This window comes from Nicotiana sylvestris, chromosome 5 (assembly GCF_000393655.2).
Source record: "Nicotiana sylvestris chromosome 5, ASM39365v2, whole genome shotgun sequence".
NCBI classification, from domain to species: Eukaryota; Viridiplantae; Streptophyta; class Magnoliopsida; order Solanales; family Solanaceae; genus Nicotiana; species Nicotiana sylvestris.
Window position 1 is genome coordinate 80246386 of NC_091061.1, and position 23519 is coordinate 80269904.

Genomic DNA, 23519 nt, shown 5'->3' on the forward strand with positions numbered 1-23519 from the left:
TTCTCTTATGGTTCAATTCGGGCATGATAGGTTAACCCAAATTGGCCCAAGCTTTTAGATGGGTTAATTTAGCTTATGCCGAAATTGACCCGCCAATAAATATATGCCTAGCTCTACCTAGACTTGGGTTGGGCAGGATATATTGGTATGGGGTAAATTTAACACCCTGAATTGCAACATTTTGTTAAGAGCACTGGTTACTTGCTTTCCCTCTGTGCCCTTTGTCACTCAAAATCATGGTCAGGGGAAGTCCAAGAAGCAAAATGGTGTTAGAGAGTACAAAGTTATCCAAAACGGTTTTGTAGTGGTCTTGAAGTCCTCCTCTCATTGTTTAAGATTTTGGTTGGATGCTCATATTCTTTCACAAGTTATTAAAACTAACTTTTGACAAATTAGTAATGCCAAGCGAATACTCTATAAGGAGTAAGAAGTTGACACAAATATAATGTAGAGGTGCGTCCAATATCGATCCCACTACAAAGTGGAGCTACGATTGCTAATGAAATTATGACCAGCTGACTAAGCCAAACAATTGCTAAAAATGCATATGTAAACTAGTAACTACTTTCAACTTTAAGTTACTTAATGAAGAAACAAGTAAAGATAAACAAAAGAAGTCTCGAGAGAATGAGTGATAAAAGACCTAAGGTTGTAACTTCCCCTTATGCCAAACCTAATGCTTGCCTAATTCCTTGCTTAATTCTGCTTGTGCTAGTGTTATTAGCCATGAATCTCAACAACAACATACCTAGTGTATTCCCACAAGTGGGGTTTGGGGAGGGTAGTATGTACGCAGACCTTACCCCTACCTTGTGAAGGTAGAGGGGTTGTTTCCCGAAGACCCTCGGCTCAATAAAGCAAAAATATAGCAGTTATGGCAAAAAACTATGGTAAGCGAAATAGTAACAACAACCGGAAAAAAAAGAAATCAAAGAAAAGGAAACATTAGATAACAATATCGATATGAAAATAGAGAACATGAGGATAACATTAGTACTACAACTATAAAAGGAAGCACATATTTGGAAAGGAAATACGGCCGACTACTTACTAACCTACAATCCTAATCCTCGATCTCTACGTCCTGCTATTAAGGGTCATGCCCTCAGTAAGCTGAAGGTGTGCCATGTCCTGTCTGATCACCTCTTCCAATACTTCTTCGGCCAACCTTTGCCTCTCCTGGGACTCACCATATCCAACCTATCGCACCTCCTCACTAGGGCATCTGTGCCTCTCCTCTTCACGTGCCCGAACCATCTCAATCTCGCTTCCGTCATCTTGTCCCACCACACATGCCACTTCCACCTTATCTTGAATATCTTCATCCCTAATCCTATGCCTCCTACTATGACCACACATCCATCTCAGCATCCTCATCTCCGCAACTTTTATTAGCTATGAATCTCAATTCTTCCCACCATCTAACGAGCTTAACTTTATTGACCTTTCCTGTTGCACTAAAATGCAGTAAGGCTCACGCGAATTTGGTTACAAGGGCTGAAATTGGCCTAGTCCTAACCTTGTATATGCAATCAAACCAAACAAATAACATAAAAACTCAAGATTAAATATGCAAGAAATCAAGAATATATTTATGTAGACATGAGGTTTTATAACAATCTTTGTTTAGAGCTTAGCCAAGAATCATGGTTAAGCTTAAACAAAACCAAAGAAATAAGCATTACAATTTCATGCGCTTCAATAATCTTAAGGAAGTTTAGGTAGAAGACTATCCAATTTTCTTATCTTGTGGATTAATCCAAGTTCTTTGGTATAGAACTTGCTCTTCGAGTCTCTCCAGTCCAAAGATTCTTCAAAAAGCTAAGGGTTTGGGTATTCGTAGGCTTTCCAACCTCCTAGCTAAAAATGGCATGACACAAAGCATTACAAGCATGTCAATTTACGCTTGAGGCAGTGATTATTTCCATTTTACACTATTTGGTGTCAAGTTGCTCTCTTACACGTTGGATAAATGCTGTCAGTTGCTGTTGTATAAATGAATTTGCAGAATACTGAGTCCTTGTTTCCATCTCCCTAGCAAAATAAAATGGCTGCATATTTCATGAGTTATTGAAATTACTTGTTTGCTAACTTGCCATTAAATTGGTCCCTGCATGTTATTTCTCTAGTTTGATTATATTGTCCCTTCAGTAGCTCAAGCTGTTAGAGAAGGGAGAGTTCTGTTGAAAACTATGGCCTCTAACCTAGTTTGCTACCATCTTTCCACAAGGATGTGAGGCACTTATTGCTAATACAGCAAGGCTTGAATCCAAGATCTCATCAACTTGTGTCTTTATCTGATTTCCAAAGATTATGTTGTTAGTAATGGTGATCATACTGTTTACTAGAATCTTCAGCATCTCCTGCTGGTGGTCCTACCAAAAGAATTTTGGCATAAGGCAGAAGTGCTTAGATCTTAAAAATAATTATAGCTAGACATTTGCTCGAAAAAAGGTTCCACCGCTTATTTGTTACAGGACAAAGGGATGCCTATGCTAAGATAATAATCAGAATGAGACACAGTGCTTCATGTACCTTAGGTTCAAGGTACTTCGTTTTACTTTTTATGTACTCAGAGAAACTTTTTTGCAGGCCAGGGCAAACAAAGGAAAACTCTTTGAAGCCATGGCTATCTTCTTTGAAAGGTACATCTTTTGCTTGCTTTGCTGACGCCGGGATCATCCTTTTCATTGCTTGAGAATTGTGGCTCTGCAGATCAAATAGATCCAGCGGTGGCGAGCAACAAGTAGTTGGAGATGTCGTGCGGAGATGTGGACTTTGTCTAGAGTCAGATATGGTACTCAGACAAAAACCGGTAATGCTTGCAGTTACTTTCTTTCTTATTTTTTGGGGTCTCTTCTCCACCTCCAGCTCCATTGTGCCTCTTTCGTTCAGCATGTGGCCTTTAATGGGAGACAACAGATTAATTGCTGAGAAGAAGTTTGATGATTATTCATAGAACTAGGATACCATTAACTTGAGTCCGTCAGCATTCTTTTCATAAGGGCCATCAGAGGTGGATCCAAGACTTAAACTCTATGGGTTCAGCCTTTAAGATTCTTAATATTGAACCCATTATATTTTTAAAGTTACTGGTTAAATCCACGTGTTGTTGCAATTTTAGTAAATTTTTATACATATATTTATGCACTGCGTCAAAAGTTATGGGTTCAATTGAACCCGTAGGAGTTACGCTAAATCCGCCCCCGAGGGCCATCACTAAAGCACCAGGCCTAAAATTTTCCTTTTGAAGATCAGCATGTTAGTGTAGATATCACTACATCAAGAGCCTGTCTGTTGTGTGAAATCATCTACTGGCTAAATTGGGTTATATGAGACGGCGGCATGCTTAACAATGTCCGTTTTTCATTTCTATAATCAACTATTTTCCATCTTCTGATTGGATTTTCCCTATTTTTATGCAAGGTTTTTTTGATAAAATTTTACCTTAAATGCAGGATGGTAATTTTATGGTTGGTTGCTTGGGTTACCCACAAGTAGGTGCTTTTCCTGTACTTCTGTTAAAAAATGAAGATATCTTGTACAATTTCTTGAGAGCCTTTAATTCCAAAATAGATAAAACCTGCAAATGTAGATTGTAATCGTCATTCATTGTTTCATGAATTCTAGCTGCTTACAGTCTAGCTGCCTGAACTGCTGGTACTTTCCTTGCAATTCTTGGAAGGCAATCTATCAAGATCTATGAGACATTAAGATTGAAACTTTAGTATGAAGCAAGGTTTTCAAAGGCGAAAAGCTCTAAAAAGTGTTCTAGGTCAGTTGGGGCTTTAAGCGCAAAGTGCAATTTAAGTGTGAGCTTTAGTTAAAAAAGGTGCAATGCAAGAAAAAAATAAAAATATACTCCCTCCATTTCAATTTATGTAAATCCATTTGATTGGGCACAGAGTTTAAGAAAAGAGAGAAGGCTTTGAACTTGTGGTGTAAAATGAGGCACATATATTTTGTGTGGTCATAAATCATTGCATAGAGGTAAATTGTTTCCAAATATGGAAAAGAGTCATTCTTTTAGGCACTGACTAAAAAAGGAGATAGATTCACATAAATTGTCACGGATGGAGCATATGTAATTAAAGAGAAAAGTAACAAATTCATTCATATTGTTTTCCTTAACAACTAATATACTTATTTGCCGATTATATTTATAGTCTAGGATTGCTCCATTCGAGATAGAACTCATGGGCAATAAGGGGCATGCCGTGGTACCTTGCCTACACTAAGCTAGCGTTTGGCCATAGATTCCAAATTTGTTTTGAAAAATTTGATTTGGGTGAAGTTTGGTTTGAAGATGAAAATGTGTTTGGTCATCAGGTTTCAAAACATATTTCCCAAATTTATTTTGGAAAAACATAAAACATGACTTATACCCACAAGTTCTAAAAACTATCACAAATACCCAACGGTACCATTATCAATAACATTCATTATATTATTGCAAACCATAGTCCTGAATATAAACAAATTTGGTACAAAATTATCATTTTTATAATGAACTACATGATATACTATCAGATGACCAAGAAGTCGAAGCAATATTGTTACAAAATACTAAATGGTGGGCTCTTTTATAAAATACAAAAGTTTGGGGCAATTTTTAAAAAATGTAAGTGATATTTTGGCCGAAAACCAGCTAATGAGCTGGTTTTGGGTTTTTGCCAAAATGTAGGCCAAATTTATGGCCAAACATGTGTTTGCCAAATAAAACCCAAATTTATTTTGGCAAAATCTATGGCCAAACGGGTCCTAAACCGCAGCTTAAGTGAGATGAAGCGCACTCCTTGAGCTTCTCTGAGTTTCAGGGCTGCGCGCCTTAAAAGAGCCTTTGACTACACTGGTATGAAGTCAATTGAGTATAAGTGTGAAAAGGCTTCATATCAACTAAACTCTCATAATTTTTGTAAGCACTAGGTCAGCCTTCATAGATACGCACAGCTAGATCTGTCCGACAAATGCAACTGCAAACCAAATGCTATTGTTGACTAGCTTGACTGTAGGAAACTTAATTTTAGGAGATTTTATTCTATTCTAGGAGATTTTATTCTAATTGATTTGTGTAATAAATGTAATGATTTCCTTTCCTAAATTAGCCATAGGAACCTCTGTATCAATACTATTGCTCATTGTATGTAAAAACATATCGAAATACAAGAAATTTCATTCTTCTTCTTGAAATCTTCATGATATCAGAGCCATTGATGCCTTTTTGAGGTAAGTGATCTCCCTCGCAGCACAGAAATTCTGTTTTTATCAAAGAGGTTGAGTTTTCTCTCTCTTGCTGGCTACCCGCAACACAAACTCCTTACGAGTTTCCGGTGTGGTGACTACTTTTCCGGCGAGATCTACATCTTTTCGGTGAATTTTTTCGGAATTTTATTCCAAATCTCGGGTCGCAAGCCTATTCCAGCCCTTCATCCAAGTTCTAGTTCTGGCAAATTTCGACCGGATAGAATTTTTCCGGTGACTTAAAGACTTTTTCAAACTATTGGTAATACAAAAACAAATAATAATTCTATGTCTCAAATTAGTGTTGTTAAATTGGATGGGACTAGTACATATCTTGTTTGGTCAAGATCTTGTCTAATTATTATTAAGTCTAGAAAGTTGTGTGGTTAAGAAAGCACCTGTGGTGATCGACCTTAACTATGGTCAATGGGATTCTTATAATTCCCTTGTTATGACATGGCTTTTGAACACTGTGCACCCTCGAATCTCTAAGCAATATTTATTGCTTGATACTGCGGAAAAAGACCTGGAATTCGGCTAGGCGCATTTACTCTCGTAAGGGAAATGATGCTCAGATCTTTGAGGTTCGAAATAAAATCCATGCGACTAAGTAAGGTGAGTAGACTATCACAGATTATTATTCCGAGTTAAGTGGGTTATGGCAAGAGATTGGTTACTATCAGGATCTCCAAGCAAAGTGTACCAATGATGCAGTTCTCTTTCAACAATTGGTTGGAAAGGAAAGGTCTATGATTTTCTGGCCGGTTTGAACAAAGAATATGATCAAATCCGAGTTTAAGTTCTTGGTAAAGTTCCTTTTCCTTCTCTTGAGGATGCATGCTCTTATGTTCAACAAGAAGAGAGCTGACGAGGGGTCATGCTTTATTCAGCACCAACGGAGAAATCCGGGTCAACTGGGTCTCATGAGCAACCTAGGGCAATCACGTCAATGTGATTATTGTGGAAAGCCAAGGCAGACAAAAGAGACATGCTGGAAACTACACGGTAGATCAACTAGAGATTGTGAAGGAAAGCGTGCAGGTCCATTAAGGGGTCATACTAATATTGCAGAAAATGTGGAAACATCCAGAGAAACTGCCTCTGGAGAATCTTTGTCTTCAGACGAAGTTCATCATCTTTGCTGTCTCCTGAACAAATTTGACCATTCTAATGTTGCAAGTTCCAACTATGTGTAGTGAGGGATTGCCTTTAATGCTCACCTTAATTCTTTGATTATCGATTCCTCTGCTTCGGCGCTAGATCGAGCAACTACATTATGTTTCTTGCTCTTCCAAGAGATCAAATTATCTCGTACTAGAACACAATATCCAGATGTACAACATCTATTAGAAGGTGATCCTACCCAATCAGCATCGGTGTGCCCAACAAACTGCTCGTGGCCTTGATCCCTGAATAGTAATTCCTTGCCTGGAGCTGACTTTATATGCGGAAGAATGCGAACAACTGCATCCCAATGACTATCACAGGGAGAATCCATAAACTGATTTACCACACTCACAGGAAAAAAAATATCAGGTCTAGTCACTGTGAGGTAATTCAATTTGCCAACCAACCTCCTTAATTTGGCAGGACCGCTAAGAGGCTCACATGTCCTGCAGAAGCTTGGCATTCGGATCCATAGGAGTGTCAACAGGTCTGCAGCCTATCATTCTTGTCTCCTCAAGAATGTCTAAGGCATACTTCCGCTATAAAATAACAATATATGAGCTAGACTGAGCGATCTCAATACCTAGAAAATACTTCAATCTGCCCAGATCCTTAGTTTGAAAGTGCTAAGAGAGATGCTGCTTCAGATTAGTAATATCATCCTGATCATTGCTTGTAATAACAATATTATCAATATAAACCACAAGATAAATGCACAAATTAGAAGCAGAATGCTGATAAAACACAGAGTGATCAACTTCACTACGAGTCATTCTGAACTCCTGAATAACTGTGCTGAACTTACCAAACCAAGCTCTAGGAGACTGTTTCAAACCATAGAGTGACAGTGACCTGCACAATCAACATACAACTAGACTCCCCTCGAGCAACAAAATCAGGTGGTTGTTCCATATAAATTTCTTACTCAAGATCACCGTGGAGAAAAACATTCCTAATATCTAACTGATAAAGAGACCAATGACGAACAACAACCATGGACAAAAAGAGGCGAACATATGCTACTTTAGCTATGGGAGAGAAAGTGTCACTATAATCAAGCCCAAATATCTGAGTGTTTCCTTTTGCAACAAGACCAGCCTTAAGCCAATCAACCTGGCCATTCGGGTCGACTTTAACTGCATAAACCCAACGACAACCAATAATAGACTTGCCTGAAGGAAGATGAACAAGCTCCTAATTGCCACTCGCATGTAAAGAAGACATCTTGTGAACCGTAGTCTGCCGCCATCCTGGATGAGATAGTGTCTCAGCTGTAGACTTAGGGATGAAAACAATGGACAAAGATGATACAAAAGCATAATGAGGTGATGACAGACGATGATAACTTAAATCGACACAATGGAGATTAGGATTAAGTGTGGATTATACACCTTTACGGAGTACAATTAGTGGACTAGGAGGAGACAAGTCCGCACTAGGTGCAGTATCTGATGCAGGACGTGACTCATTTGGACCTGATGCTGGACGCGGGCGATAATGATAAGTCAAGAGTGGTGGCCTTGTGGCTGGGGATGTAGGAGGAACAACGGTAGACTCCTTAAAAGTCTGCCTATGCAGTAGTAGTTGTCGTGGTGTTATGGGTGTGGATTCCTCACAAGTAGGTACAGGTAAGACCTCAGATACATTAGGATGATCAGAAGAAGTAAAGTAAGGTTGACACTCAAAAAATGTGACATCGGCTGGCGTAAAATACCTACGAAGGCCAGTTGAGTAGCAACAATACCCCTTTTGTACCCGAGGATAACTAAGAAAGACAGACGTAAGAGCACGAGGAGCTAAGGTGTGAACAAAACATGTACTCCCAAAAATACGAGGAGAAAGATAGTATAAGGGTGACTTGGGGAACAATACTGAATGTGGAATCTAATTCTGGATAGCAGATGAAGGCATCCGATTAATCAAGTAACAAGCTGTAAGAACTGCATCGCCCAAAAACGCAACGGAACATGGGACTGAATGAGAAGTGTGCGAGTAGTTTCAATGAGATGCTTATTCTTTCTCTCTTCTACCCCATTCTGCTAAGGGGTATACGGACAAGATGTTTGATGGATAGCTGCTTGAGAGGTCATAAACTGCTGAAACTGAGAGGATAAATATTCTGAAGCAATATCACTACGAAAATTGCGAATAGAAACACCATATTGATTTTTAATCTCAACACAAAATTTCTTGGAGATAGAAAACAACTCACAATGATAATTTATTAGGAAAATCCAAGTACATCTTGAGTAACCATTAATGAAACTAACAAAACAATGAAATCCATAGGTTGAACTACTCTACTAGGACCCCATATATTAGAATGAACTAAAGAAAAAATAGACGCTGAATGACTCTTAGCACTACACAGAAAGGTGGCTCGAGTATGTTTCCCATGTTGCCACGACTCACAATCTAATGTAGACAAACTAGGCGCCATCATCTGAAGCTTGGATAAACTCAGATGTCGTAAGCGTTTGTAAATTAGGTTTGGAGGATCTGTAACTGGACATGCTGTGGAGGGATTGAGTGAGTTAAGGTAGAAAAGGCCTTATGATTCACGCCCTGTGCCAATCGTCTGCCCCGTACTGTGGTCCTGCATAATAAAGAATCATCAATAAAATATATACCACAATGGAGGGTACAAGTCAAATGACTAACAGATGCAAGACTAAAAGGACAACCACAGACATAAAGAACGGAATCTAGAGTGACAAACGATGAGGGATTAGCTTGTCCAACTCCTTTTGCTTTAGTTTGGAACCCATTGGCTAAGGTAATAGTAGGAAGAGATTGTGAATACACAATATTCAACAAAAGTGATTTATTACCACATATATGATCGGAAGCTCCTGAGTCCACGACCCACTGTCCAAGAGTACTAGACTGAGAAACACAAGCAAAAGAATTACCCGCAACAGGAGTATCAGAGCAACCGAGGCTACTTGTGAAGATGTCTGCTTACTTGCTCGATACGAAAGGAACTCATTATATTCCCCTTCAGTTAAAGAAAATCCCTGATTACATGTAGTATGGGCCTTCTCCCAAACTGAATAACATGTCTGAAATGGACAAAGGCATTATCTTGGAATCAATCGATCGCCACAACGAACTACATAATTGAGCATCAACTTTCTCCCAGAGTGCATTGGCCTGTCATCTCCATCATAAGTCTTCTTGACTAGGTGATCTTGAACCAGTGTTTTTGAGAGCGAGAAGTGCAAAAAAGCGACAGGGGCTCGCCTCGCTTCAAAAGTGAAGCGCCTTCACGCAATTTTAAAAAAAACATAATGTAAACATTGCAAAGACACAATATAAATAATCCAAAAATTCAATTTAAAAACTGGGACTTTTTTAAATCACTATTAAAATAAAAAATACATAATCAAATAAACTGAAAATACATATAAAATAAATCAAATAAACTGAAAATATAACATATCATATATATATATATATATATATATATAATAATTAAAATTTATAAACTGAAAATGCATATAAAATTAATCAAATAACTGAAAAATAACATATATATAGTAATTAATTTTATAAACTAACAATACATATAAAATTAACCAAATAAACTGAAATTATAACATATATAATAATTAATTTTATAAACTGAAAATACATATAAAATTAATCAAATAAACTGAAAATATAACATAGATATAATAATTAATTTTATAAACTGAAATACACATTAAAAAAATCAAATAAACTGAAAATATAACATATATATATAGATATATATAATTAATTTTATAAACTGAAATACATATAAAATTAATCAAATAAACTGAAAATATAACATAATATATAATAATTAATTTTATAAACCGAAATACACATTAAACAAATCAAATAAACTGAAAATAATATATATATATATATATATATATATAATAATTAATTTTATAAACTAAAATACATATTAAAATTAATAAATAAGAAGAATAAAAGGGGGGAAAAACCAACGCCTGCCCAAGCGCAGACACTGGACGAGAAAAACTGAAAAAGAGAAGAGAGAAGAAGGAGAAAAATAAAAGATGAAAAATTACCTAGATGCTAAACCCTAGTTGGTTGCTGCTGCTAACGTTCATCAGAAGAAGAAGAAAGAAGAATAAAAGAGAAAAATTACCTGGAGGCTGAACCCTAGTTGGTTGCTGCTGCTAACGTTCAATTTTTGGCAAGACAAAGAAGGTCTTTTCACTTTGGGTTTGTTTTGTATAACAAAAACAAAGACCCAAACTTTTTTTTCTTTTCAAAATGGCCCCTCTGAACAGAAGCAAGCGCTTTTGCGCTTCTCGCTTCTGGGTCGCTTCTCGCTTTTTTGGCTGAAGCGATCGCTTCTGCTGGTCGTGTTGCTTCAGTAAGGAAAAAGCGACAGCTTCTCGCTTCGCGCTTAAAGCGACGAAGCGCTCGCTTTTCAAAACACTGTCTTGATCTTCTTAACCTTTGCACCACAACTCAATAGAAGAAGCCCATGCTAAGTAGTTTCAACTTCCCATTAAGGGTTCCGTAGTAATCATCAAACTTGAATTTCCAGAACGCGTGCTTTTAGAACCAAAAACATCAAGTCTCAAAGACATTGTTGGACCAAATAGCACAGACAATTAAGAACAATAAAAGCTCACAGGAACACTGAAGAAAAAACAATCTCGCCGAAAATTGAACATTCGCCGGAAATCTTGCCGGAAAATAAAAAGGGCGTCGAAATTTGCTCGGAATAACCTCTCGAGTAAGCTATCCAAAAGAAGTTTTGTTAGGAAATGGCCGGAGGGAAACTCACGCGCCAGCGCATGAGGAGATGTCGCGGAATTGTTTTTCTTCTGGTCGGCGCGTGGGGGGTTTTCCGGCAGGGTTTGCTGGGGTTTGATTGTTGGAGGGTGTAGGACTCTGTAATGGTGTTGGTTTTAGCACAACACTAAGGAAAACGTTGGTGACGCAATAACAGCACAAGAAGTCACCGGAAATTGACTCGCGGTGACTGTCGGGTGGAGTTCTCTTTTTTGGTTGTTTCTCACCAACGCTCTTATATCATGTGAGAAGTATAGCACGAAAAAGTTTTATTAATTATTTCTAAAGTGCGGTACAATGCCTATTTATATACCGTGATTACATAATAATATGTATCTAATTTCCAATGTGAGACATTATATTACTAAACTATTTAACAATTACTTTTATTGATTGTTGTACTAGGATGCCTTGGGTATTTTTGTTAAAGGTCAAAAGTGAAATTTTCTCATGTTTCAGTCATTTCATAAGATAATTTGTATTCAATTTGAGAATAAGATCAAATTCTTGCGAACTGACAAAGGCGCATAATACATGGATAAAAATTTTGGTGTTTATTTGTAGTCTTATGGGATTATCCACCACAACAAGTTGTCCTTATACTAGTGCACAAAATGGGGTTGCTGAAAGGAAGAATATGCATTTGTTAGAAGTGGCAAGATCTCTTATGTTTACCATGAATCTACCAAAACCTTACTGGGGGATGCCATTCTAGTAGCTGTCTACCTCATCAACACAATGCCGCTTAAAACCCTCAATTTTCAGAGTCCTCTGGAAGCTTTAAAAGGTAAAATGATTATGTTGTTCCTCCGAAGGTGCTTGAGTATCTTTGCTTTGTTCACACTAGAAACTCTGGGAAACTTGATCCTAGAGCTCTTAAATGGGTACAAATGCTATCATCCTCCCTCCAGGAGATCCTTTGTCAGCATGGATGTTACCTTTCAAGAATCTGAGCCTTATTTCAGTATTACACCATCACCGCTTCTGGGGGAGAGCTATAAGGAGGAAGAGTTATTCTCCCTAGAGCCACTATTGATGCCACTACCACTTCCATGAAGGAAAGTGAATTGGCTAAAGAATTCATGGGGGAGACTATTGGGCTTTTGGACAGACCTGATTTGATAACTTACTCAAGAAGAAATAGAGCAGAAAAACCATCAATGCAATCTACTGAAGATGAATCCTTTTCTGCTGAACTCTTTTCTATTGGTGAGTTATTTACATTTCCTAATGAGATAGATTCGCCTATTGCTCGCAGAAAAGGAGTAAGATCTTGCACCACCAAATACCCTTTATCTAATTTTGTCTTCTATAATTATTTGTCTTCGTCCTATAGAGTCTTTGCCTTGTCTATTTCTTTTATGTCTATTCCCCAGAATTGGAGGGAAGCTTTTGCCGATCCTAAATGGAAGCAAGCTTTGATTGAAGAAATGAAGGCCTTGTAAAAAAAAGCACTTGGGAGCTTGTCACATCAACCCCAGACAAGAAGTTGGTTGGTTTCAAATGGGTCTTCACGGTGAAACACAAAACTGATGGCTAGGTTGAAAGATTCAAAGCAAGCTTGGTGGCTAAGGGATTCACTCAAACTTATGGAGTGGACTATCAAGAAACCTTTGTTCCTGTTGCTAAAATGAACACTATTAGAATACTTTTATCTTGTGCAACTAATCTTGATTAAGGCTTACAACAGTATATGGAGATTCCTCCTGGATTTGATACTTACCAGAGTCGAGGAAATGTGTGCAGATTGAAGAAAGCCCTGTACGGATTGAAGCAATCTCCTAGAGCTTGGTTTGACAGATTTTGCAAAGTAATGATCTCGTTTGGTTATCAATAGAGCAATGCCGATCATACTCCCTTCATAAGACATCAAAGCGGTAGAATCACTCTTCTCATAGTTTATGTTGATGATATAGTAATGACAAGAGATGACAAAGAGTAGATTGTTCGGTTGAAGAAGCTGTTGGCACAGGAATTCGAGATCAATGATCTTGGAAAACTGCAGTAGTTGTTGGGAATTAAGGTTGCCCGAGCGAAAAGGGGAATCTTTACTTCTCAAAGAAAGTATATTTTAGATCTCTTGAAAGAAACTGATATGACCTGATGCAAACCAGCAGAATCGCTTATTGAAAGCAATCACAAGTTACAAACAGGAGTTTGAGAGTCTGTTGATAAGGAGAGATATCAGAGGTTGGTTGGAAGACTCATTTATCTCTCCCACACTGGACCAAATATAACTTACTCAGTCAGCCTGGTAAGTCAGTTCATGCATGGTCCTAGGGATTCTCATATGCAAGTTGTCTTCCACATGTTGCGATATTTAAAGTCTGCTCCTGGCAAAGGTCTCCTTTTCTCCAAACATAGTGTATAGAAGCTTATACAAATGCAGATTGGGCTGGATCTCTAGTGATAGAAGATCTACATTCGGTTATTGTACACTCGTAGGAGGGAACTTGGTTACTTGGAGAAGCAAGAAGCAAAGTGTAGTTGCTAGATCAAGTGCCGAGGCAGAATATAGAACTATGGTCCAGAGTTTTTATGAACTTTTGTGGTTACAAAAGCTATCAGAGGAATTGAAATTATCTAAAAAAGGGAAACTTTCCTTGTATTGTGATAACAAGACTGCAATCAGTATAACTCATAATCCTGTGCAGCATGTCCGTTTGAAACATGTTGAAATTGATCGACACTTCATCAAAGAAAAGATTACAGATGATGTTTTGACTTTAATTCATGTATCCTCAGAGAAACAACTAGCTGATATGTTTACAAAAGGTCCTCAACAGACGAACCTTCCACACTTTGGTTTGCAAGTGGGGCATGTGTGACATCTTTGCACCAACTTGAGGGAGAGTGTTGACTAGCTTGATTGTAGGAAACTTAATTTTAGGAGATTTGATTATGTTGACTTGCTTGATTATAAGAAACTTAATTTTAGGAGATTTGATTCTATTCTAGGAGATTTTATTCTAATTAATTTGTGTAGTAACTGTAATTGGTTTTCTCTCGTAAATTAGCCATAGGAACCTCTATATAAATACTAGTGCTTGTTGGATGTAAAAACATATTGAAACACAAGAAGTTTCATTCTTCTTCAAATCTTCAGTTATATGCCATTTATGTAATTAAGAAATCTCGTACGAGCTTTCACTTCGTGTTTTATTTCAAAAAGTGTCAAAATTTAGTAGTTATCCATTTGTTCAGTAGCACAAATAATTTCAGCAAAATACTATAACTATTCTAGCAACTGTCACGAGTAATGTTACTTTTAAATGGAAGGATTTGGAAGGGAAGGGAAGGAGATGGGACAATTTCTTGTCCTAAGTTTATTTTGAGAATATAGTATTGTTCTCTCCTTTTCTTTCCTTCAGTTCCTTTCCATTCTAAATATCGAGATTCTATACACATGATTTTCTGAAATTGTCTAGTAATTTTTATTAATTTGGTTTAGTTTGATTTGATTTGATTGAGTTAGTTGTTGTAAATCAGCTATATATTAGGAGATTGACATCAAGTCTCACTTCTCTTCAATTTCAAATCTCCTATTATTACCAATGTAAAATTGCAAAGTGTTAATGATCGAGTATTTTGATTTGCTTTGGTTGATATATGGTTTGTGGAGTAGTGTTATAACAATTATGTAGTTAAGAATCCTAGTAAAATTATTGCTTCTGACATGTTGCTACTTTATCTTGTTCATACAGTGCAGAAATGTTGTCTGGCTACCTGGATCTCTATCAGAAGCTTCTGTTACGGAGAATACGTGCACCAGCTGCGGTCCAGGTTGCTTCTTGGAGTTTTCCTTTTCTTGTACTGGATTGGATAACCTTATCCTGTACATCTTTTTCTATGTTTGGTTTCCTGATTTCCAAAGATGACATTCAGGACTAGTATACAAGATTCAGTTTAGATTTCGCCGGCTGGAAATACCGCCAAATTATAGTGCTCAACATATAGGTAAGATGGACACTGGGACTGTTTTGTGAAAGTCGATCTCGTCTAAGTCTTCCTAAGAGACCCTATCCCTTTTTATTGTTCAATGGAACGTTAAATAGTTGAAAATATTTTCTTCCTTGAACAAATGTGTATAAAGAATTACAAGGCTTGCTGGCTCCCTTTTAAAATCTCTTCTCTTTAATTTTATATCTTCTTACTTTATTTCCAATTATTTAATAAAGCTAATAGTCTTTTCGTTGAACATATGTGTTGTGAGTTCTCAAATGCTGAAATGGAGAAGTCTGAATGATGAATATGCTGCATGATAATGTACTGAAAGGAATTCAAAGTCATTCTATTTTAAATTATTAAGCATGAGACTGTGCATGCTCAATATTAAATTGTTTACAATCCACCTCTTCTTTTCTAGGCGCAACATTTGCTATAGATGGTTAAAGTTAAACTAATCTTTGCAAGTTTGATACTTTACAGTTTGGTGGGTGTTGATGGCGGGACTTCACATTTGGTAGTGACAGTAAGAGAGAGACGTGTGAGGCATACCGAAATGAACTAGTTGTGTTAAACATTCCAAGAGCGGCACAAAAGCGAATGAGATCACTGTAGTGTAATTGCTGACAGCACCAGTCATGGTGTGGTTGGTTGAGTTGGAGAATATTATTTTCACCAATCAAACAGAAAGAGACATATTTTGGTGCTATGATATATGATTGTGTTTTCTTTTCAGTGGCACAGGGGATCATAAATTAAAAATAAGGAGAGTCTGGCAAAAGATTAAACTGTCACACTCTGCAAGGAATTATCTTTTAGCATAAAATACAAAAATGTCTCAAAAATTATATATGCATTATAAAGTCATGGAACTTATGAAGTGCATGCACAATGTTAATGTTGCTTCTAGACAGTGCAGCTATATAACAGTGAAAGTTCTATAATACTCTCAGGTTGCATTGGTGGCTGTGATGATATTCTAAGGCAGCTGGTGGGAATTTGCGGAACTGGTTCTCGCAGTAGTTCAAACACTTTCGGTATGTAAGGAACACCCGTCTAGAGCTTTTGTTTCGATATGTACTTTTATTTGCAATTCTGATGATTGCTTTCCTTTTTGAGGTTATCTTATGGCCCATAAAACGAATGTTTGTTTTTCTAAAACAGAACATGCTTTCTTTTTCTTCCAGAAAAACAGTTGGAAAACAAAACGGGAACACGAAGCTTCCTTTTTTTTCTGACGAAAAACGAAACTTCCATCCGTGTTCTTTTTTTGGAAAACAGTTGGCTCCATGTGGGACCACTCTGTGCAAAGTCTGTGTTGAGTTGTCCCACATCGGTGGGATTTGAGGTCCTCGGTCTCCTTATATGGTCTTGGACAATCCTCACCTCATAAACTAGCTTTAGGGGTTGAGTTAGGCCCAAGGTCCATTTATTAGGGTATCAGAGCCACTCTTGTGCAGCCTTGCCGATAGTGGGTCAGAGTTCGACTGAGTTTAGGCAAATCCCGGTTAGGCCGGGCAAACCTCAGTGCTGAGTCTAGGCGAATCCCATAAAGAGGGGGGTGTATGTAACACCCAAGACTTTAGACAGAGTTCCACATCGTCAAAGCTTATAAGTTAACAAGCCTTAGACCCTAGTAACGTGTTTTAAACCCGTGAGGGCCTAGGCCTAGAGCGGAAAATATCACTAGCGGGCTGGGTTGTTACAGATGGTATCAGAGGCAGATCCATACCAATTATTGTTACCGATGTTGGACCCCCATTTATGTTGTCCACACTCCAGTTTGCAGGCCTGGGTGTGAGAAAGGGTGTCGAGTTGTCCAACATCGGTGGGATTTGGGGTCTTCGGTCTCCTTATATGGTCTTGGGCAATTCTCACCTCATAAGCTAGCTTTTGGGGTTGAGTTAGGCCCAAGGTCCATTTACTATGGTATCAGAGGCAGGCTCATCCCAATTATTGTCTATGTTGCTCAGACTCTCCGAAAACGGTGTCGGGTGCGTGCCGGATCCTCCAAAAGTATTGTATTTTTGGAGGATCCGACACGGGTGCGGCAGCATTTTGGAGTATCCGCGCAACATAGATTATTGTTACCGATGTTGGGCCCCCATTTATGTTGTCCACGCTCCAGTCTGCAGGTCTGGGCGTGAGGAGGGATATTGAATTGCCCCACATCGGTGGGATTTGAGGTCCTTGGTCTCCTTATATGGTCTTGGGCAATCCTCACCTCATAAGCTAGCTTTTGGGGTTGAGTTAGGCCCAAGGTCCATTTATTAGGCTGAAACACCTTTGATCTCTTGCTCAAAAAGAATTATTTTGTCTGGATTTGATTTTTCCCCTTGAAATGAAAAATGATTTATTTGGAAATATGACTAGTAGCATCTGCAGACGTTTACTCAGTTTTAATCTAATTAATTTCACCCATATGAAAGTTCTAAAAAAATGCTTTAGTGTTTTAGGGTACAAAACCAAAGCGAAGGCAAAACCAACCATTTTCTATATCAAATGACCTAAGTTAGATACCTTTGAGTTACAGTCAAATTAATACTATGAACTTTTTCTTTTGATGTTTCGATAGTTTCATTCATCAGAATTAAATTTGAAATATGATCGAATTCAGTTCTTACTATAATTTGGTTTAACTTCAAATTACGCTGTTCATTGTACTGTGTGAGGAACTTCTGTGACATGAAAAATGCCGAAGTTGGAGTTGCTGTTGTCCACATGTAGGGCTCATGAAAAAGAATCAGATCCACATGTGAGGGGCCGTGTTGAGATACAATATAATTAAGCAATTAAAAGTGTGCTCTCACTCTAACAGCTTAAGCCTTTAGATGAGATGTTCAAACACTTCAACTCTGATTTTATTATGGTCAAGTTTGAATAGTGGTAGAGATTATGACTTGCAAATATTTCTTCTTTTACTTTGCTCGATCACTTCCCTTTAGCTCTTCAATTTAAATGTTTATATCTAGTTTAGAGTCTGAGCATTACTCATCTGTTACTGGTGAGAAGTCCCTTCAAATCCAAAAGCCTACTTGGTCTGTTAGATGCGACAAGAGTAAAAGTTAACCTTTGTCATCTATAATTGTATTCTTCTTTTGCTAGAAACTGTCACAGAAAGTACTTTTTGGCTATGTCAGCACGAAAATCTGCACATGAAATTGGGCCAAAGTAATTTGAGTTTCATCTCCAGCTAGTGGCCGGATATGGAAGCAAGCTGGATAAATGTGCAAAGCCATAGAGCTCAACCAGCTACAGGAACTTCAGCGTAGAATTCTAGGAGTCAAGCCTATAATCCTCTTTCCAGATGACCAAGTCGTGCAAGGTTTTACCACTTCATGACTCGTGTCAAGTAATTCCCTAGAATATGTGACAAGAGAGCTACAGTTGAACGTGGGAAGAAGGTGGTCAGTTGAGGTGCAACAAGGACAGCCAAACGTGCATTGATCACTATGGCACTAGCAAGATCGTTCCCAGATATTAGAGATAGAATTGAGACATGATTAAAAGTTGTTTATGCCCATAGCTGCCGGTCATATGCATAGGAACTTTTGTATAGAGAAGGACATATCCGATCATCACAACAATTTATACAACTTATTTTCATTTCATTGCAATTCTTTTAAGCTTTCTTTACAACTTTTGTTTACAAGCTTTCATAGGTTCTCTCTTACACAGCTTCAGTACATAACTTTCAAACTACTAATGCTTTCAAGAAGTAAAACGAGAAACCCATAGTTGAAATGGCAAGCAGCACTCGACAGTACAGCACATGCATCTCATCGTCTTGGCAGCACTCATAGCTATTTGAGTCATTGCATTAGGGCAGTAAAACTACGAAACCGGTCAGAGTCCCCTCCCCAACATTAATCATTTGACTTTCATTTAGAAATCGTCTGTTGACGATTTCGGCTGCCATAGCCAACCCAGGAAAATTCAATTTTGAGTATTCTTTAGTGTTTCACTTGATGATTTAGTTAGGAAAGATTAGTGCATAATGCCATCAAACATCTGAAACTTTTGGTATGAATGTCATGATTTATTTGTTGCTGTAGGGACTTAATTTCCTGAGTGATATACTTCACATCCTTAGGACTGACTGTAGCTGGGTTTTTTTTGCCAGGCAGAGGACGAGGAAACCCTACAGCATCCAGCAGTGCACAGAGAGGCAATTCCAGAGCACAAGGTTCTTGTGCATACTGCAGGCAAACAGGGCATTTGTCAAATGATTGTCCTTCACAGGCTTCTCGTAGTTGCACTGCTCGGTCTCAGGAAGTTGACTTGCAAAATGGTTTGGTGCTCTTCTGTTACCTTATCTGTATATCTTGTGTACAATGACCAACACCCCTGCAATTTTCTCACCTTCCCTGTGGTCCCCAATGAAAAGATAATGACGTAGAAGTAATGTTTGTCCACTGGTTGACTTGATGTGATGTTGAGGAGACTAACATCCGTTGTTAAAATATTGTTAAGAGTCTCACATTAGTTGGGGAATTGTGTTGTTTCTTTGTATGTCTTGGACAATCTTCACATGAGTTAAGCCCAAACTCTTTTTTATTACATGGTCTCAGAGCCAAACCCATCTTTTTCTTGGTTTTACCCAATTTTTGGCCCCCATGTTATGTTGTCGATGCTAGAGATGTCTAAAGCTAGGCATGCGGGGATGTTGTAGTCTCATATTGGTTAGTAATCCTCACCTCATGACCTAGTTTTTGGGTTGAGTTAGATAGAAGTCTATTTCTTATACAAATATTGGCAATAGTAAGTGTAGCTTAGTACTCCCTCCATCCTAATTTTATGCGAAGGTGTTTGACTGGGCACAAAAAATAAGAAATAGAGAAAGATTTTAGAAACTCAAAGCATAGAAATTAGTGTGGCTAGAAATCATCACATTAAGGGTGAAAAGGAAAATTTAGAGTTGAATTGTTACTAAATATAGAAAGATGTCATTCTTTTTGGGGCTGGCTAAAAAGGAAAGAATGTCACATAAATTGGGGGAGTGCAGTGGTACCGATTTTTGAAATTAAACACAATGGTATTGCAACTTCGCCACTTCTATGACAAAAAGTTTGAAACTTAGAGAGTCAATGGTTTTCTTCCATTGCTTCCATAGTTCAGTTTTGGAATGGCAAAAGTTATCCTTTGGCCCACCAAATTGGTCTGAGTATATGATATCGCGGATGTTCATGAAAAATTGAAAAACCAAATCAAACCGATAAAAAAACCAACAACTTTTTGGTTGGTTTTGGTTTTGAATTTTAATAACCGATCAAATTTCGTTTTGTTTTGGTTTTGGTTTTAAGCAAAAAATAACCCAAAAAACTGAACCAAACTGACTATAGAAATACCTATTTAAAACTTATTATTATACACACACACACAATATATATATATATATTATAAGTTTTTAAATTTTATGGTATACACATTAATTGTTTGCACTCTTAGTTGGTATTGTAGTTCTTTGCTTTACAAAAATCTAGTTCTTTGCCTTTACATTCTAGTTTGATTGGTAGTTTTATTATGCGAAGTTCAAAAATTTGTTTATATATATATATATATATATATATATGTATGTATGTATCTGTATATGTATATGTATGTATATGTATTATAAGTTTTTTTATGGTATACACATTAATTGTTTGCACTCTTAGTTGGTATTGTAGTTCTTTGCTTTACAAAAATCTAGTTCTTTGCCTTTACATTCTAGTTTGATTGGTAGTTTTATTATGCGAAGTTCAAAAATTTGTTTCGTGTTATAAATGTTGTCTTTAATTGAGCCCTTAAAATTTATCACTATTTAATTCAATTATCATCAAAATATTTTGGTAAATGACGAATTTTCTCAAAGAGTTATTGGTTTGATAATATTATGTTGGAATGTAGTTGTTGGAATATGTGTTTGCTAGTGTATAAGAAAAAACTGATAAAAAAATTGAAAAATCGACAAAAATCGAACCGATAAAAAACCGACTTAATTGGTTTGCTTTGATTCCCATATTTTAAAAACTGACTTAATTGGTTTGGTTCTTTTTAGGAGAAAACTGACCCATACTGAACCATGAACACCCGATATCCATGGAATTTTTGTTATCCCGCTATTTACCTCCCTTACTAACCTGAGGATGTTCTCCAGTTACTTTTACTCTCTATCCTTTCCAATTCTCACCCTATCAAATAGAATATTGTTAAAGCAACTAAAGAGTACATGAAGTGATACTGTGAGGACAGAATTCAAAATGCGAAAAAAATATATTGGTATGTGATGTGATATAGGACAGATCCTGCTTTATTGTTAATTACAAACTTTATAGCTAATCTTTTCTAACAATGCAGGAGAATCTTCAATCCCTTGTAATTCATGTGGAGCGCCTTGCAATTTGCGCACTGCCAATACTGCCAGCAACAGGGGAAGAAAGTTCTTTTCATGTCAATCACGGGAGTGCAATTTTTTCGTGTAGGGAAAACTATATTTCAACATAATATTTTATTTTTGGAAATAGTTTCCTCCTGAAAACTTACTATATGTAATCTTTTCTAATCTTGTTGTACCTTCTCTCTCCGGGTCTTGATTATAAAACTAAATCACCATGATCTAGAAAGATATAACTCTGTAAACCTTGACAACTAATTATATAGCTCACCAAAATATTGCCTCAGACCTGTCATAGTTGATATTCTGTTCAGCCAACCTGTAAAAAACTGCTGCAACACTTATAGCTGACGCTCATTTGCAAATAAAAATCATAGCATTATACTGCTGGAAAATCATTTGTATATTGGAGTAATTACTGTCCTAGAGGACGACGAGATTGAATTGCTGACATTGGAACTTCATTTTAATTGCTTACATTTATCTGTATTACTCAGAGCTCTTGATAGTATTAAAGTAGTTTGCTAGTTGATACACCTTTTTTGCCTGCATTGCAGTTGGGAAGATACCCTCAGTGGAGGTGAGCGCACAAATACTTCTGCGTCCACTAGCAGCAGAAGAGGTGGTCGTGGCCAAGGTGCTCCAAATACCAGTGGTGTGTCATTTGTGTCAGCAACAGGTGAACCAATAACTGGCAGATGTTTCATCTGCGGTGATCCAGGTCACTTTGCTAATGTCTGTCCACGTCGTGGATGATGAATTTTGAATTCTCTTGCATTAAAGATGTTTTTGCATTGAATAGGCCAATCTTAACTCGCAGAATTAGATTACCATTATGTGTCCTTCGTCACTCTAATTGTTGGTCTCTTCTAAGTAGGATGTGAATGTAACACCTCTTTTGGTGTATATAGCATAGCAGTTTTAGGAGACTTTTTAACTCTGTTCAGTAGTTTCTGTAGTATATATGTATTGAGACTTTTTTTTATGGAGTGAAATGTTAAGCTTGTCACAATCTCAGAACTCCGGTTTTACATATGGACCTTTGCCTATTGAATGAACTCTTTGAGCTTTGTTTATTACTCTCTCCATTCCAATTTGAGTGACGGTATTTGACTCGGCACGGAGATTAAAAAAGAAAGAAAATCTCTGGAGAAACTTATGGTCTAAAATAAGCCATAGATATTTGTGGCTATAAATCATCTCATAGTAAAGTAGGAAGTTTCAAGTTAAATTGTTTTTAAATAAGGAAGTATGACATTCTTTTTTTGACAGACTAAAAAGGAAAGTATGACACATAAATTGAGACAAAGAGTTGCAATACTTCCGGTTCTTGTTGTAGCAAGTTACTTGACGAACGTGTATAACTTTCACTGGGTTTTATCAAAAAGATAATTTATAAAGTTTAAAAACTATGGTAAGCTTGTATTTTCTTTCAGTCCACTAATTTTGGTTTGAATTTTGTGAAATACCTCTTCCATTTCCTTTAATTAGAGTTAGAAAGATTTAGGTTCCAATTCTTACACGCAAAACTGATTAGAGTTTAGTTTTGAGTCCCTTTTTCTTTTCTACGTATTTAAAATATATATATATATATATATATATATAACATCCTTTTGGATTCCGACAAAGAGGGTGTTTGGCTAAGCTTATAAACTGGTCAAACTGGCTTATAAGAACGTTTTGGCTTTTCTACGCATTCGGTACACATCCAAAGTGCTTATAAGCTAAGCGCTTATAAGTTAAAATCAGTCATAAGTTGGTCACCCCCAACTTATGACTTTTCAGCTTATAAGCACTTTTAGTTTGACCCAAATTTTTACTAGTTTATCCTTAATAACATTTTTTAATTTATATAATATTTTTCCCAAAATAATTTTTTAAATTTTCTCTACATTCCATATTCGTTGTTTATCGTTTTCTCTACAAAGAAACTTTTTAATTCATAATCTTTTGTAAAAACTTTAAGGGTATTTTAGTCTTTTTAACA

General features: G+C 37.0%; 1 protein-coding gene across 3 annotated transcripts in view; it reads left to right on the forward strand.

The window, feature by feature from the left end:
* LOC104236172 (DNA topoisomerase 3-alpha) overlaps nt 1–22544 on the forward strand; it is a 63584-nt gene extending 41040 nt beyond the window's left edge. For 2 of the 3 annotated variants that reach the window (XM_070174494.1, XM_070174492.1), the window contains 9 exons: nt 2593–2645; nt 2716–2815; nt 3459–3497; nt 14916–14994; nt 15097–15168; nt 16110–16193; nt 19280–19447; nt 21496–21616; nt 22090–22544. In XM_070174494.1, the coding sequence (XP_070030595.1) occupies nt 2593–2645; nt 2716–2815; nt 3459–3497; nt 14916–14994; nt 15097–15168; nt 16110–16193; nt 19280–19447; nt 21496–21616; nt 22090–22288 (915 nt within the window). In that variant the 3' untranslated portion in view covers nt 22289–22544. The remainder of the gene's footprint in view (nt 1–2592; nt 2646–2715; nt 2816–3458; nt 3498–14915; nt 14995–15096; nt 15169–16109; nt 16194–19279; nt 19448–21495; nt 21617–22089) is intronic. The other variant, XM_070174493.1, reaches the window with a different exon arrangement.
* Nucleotides 22545–23519: the final 975 nt, after the last annotated feature.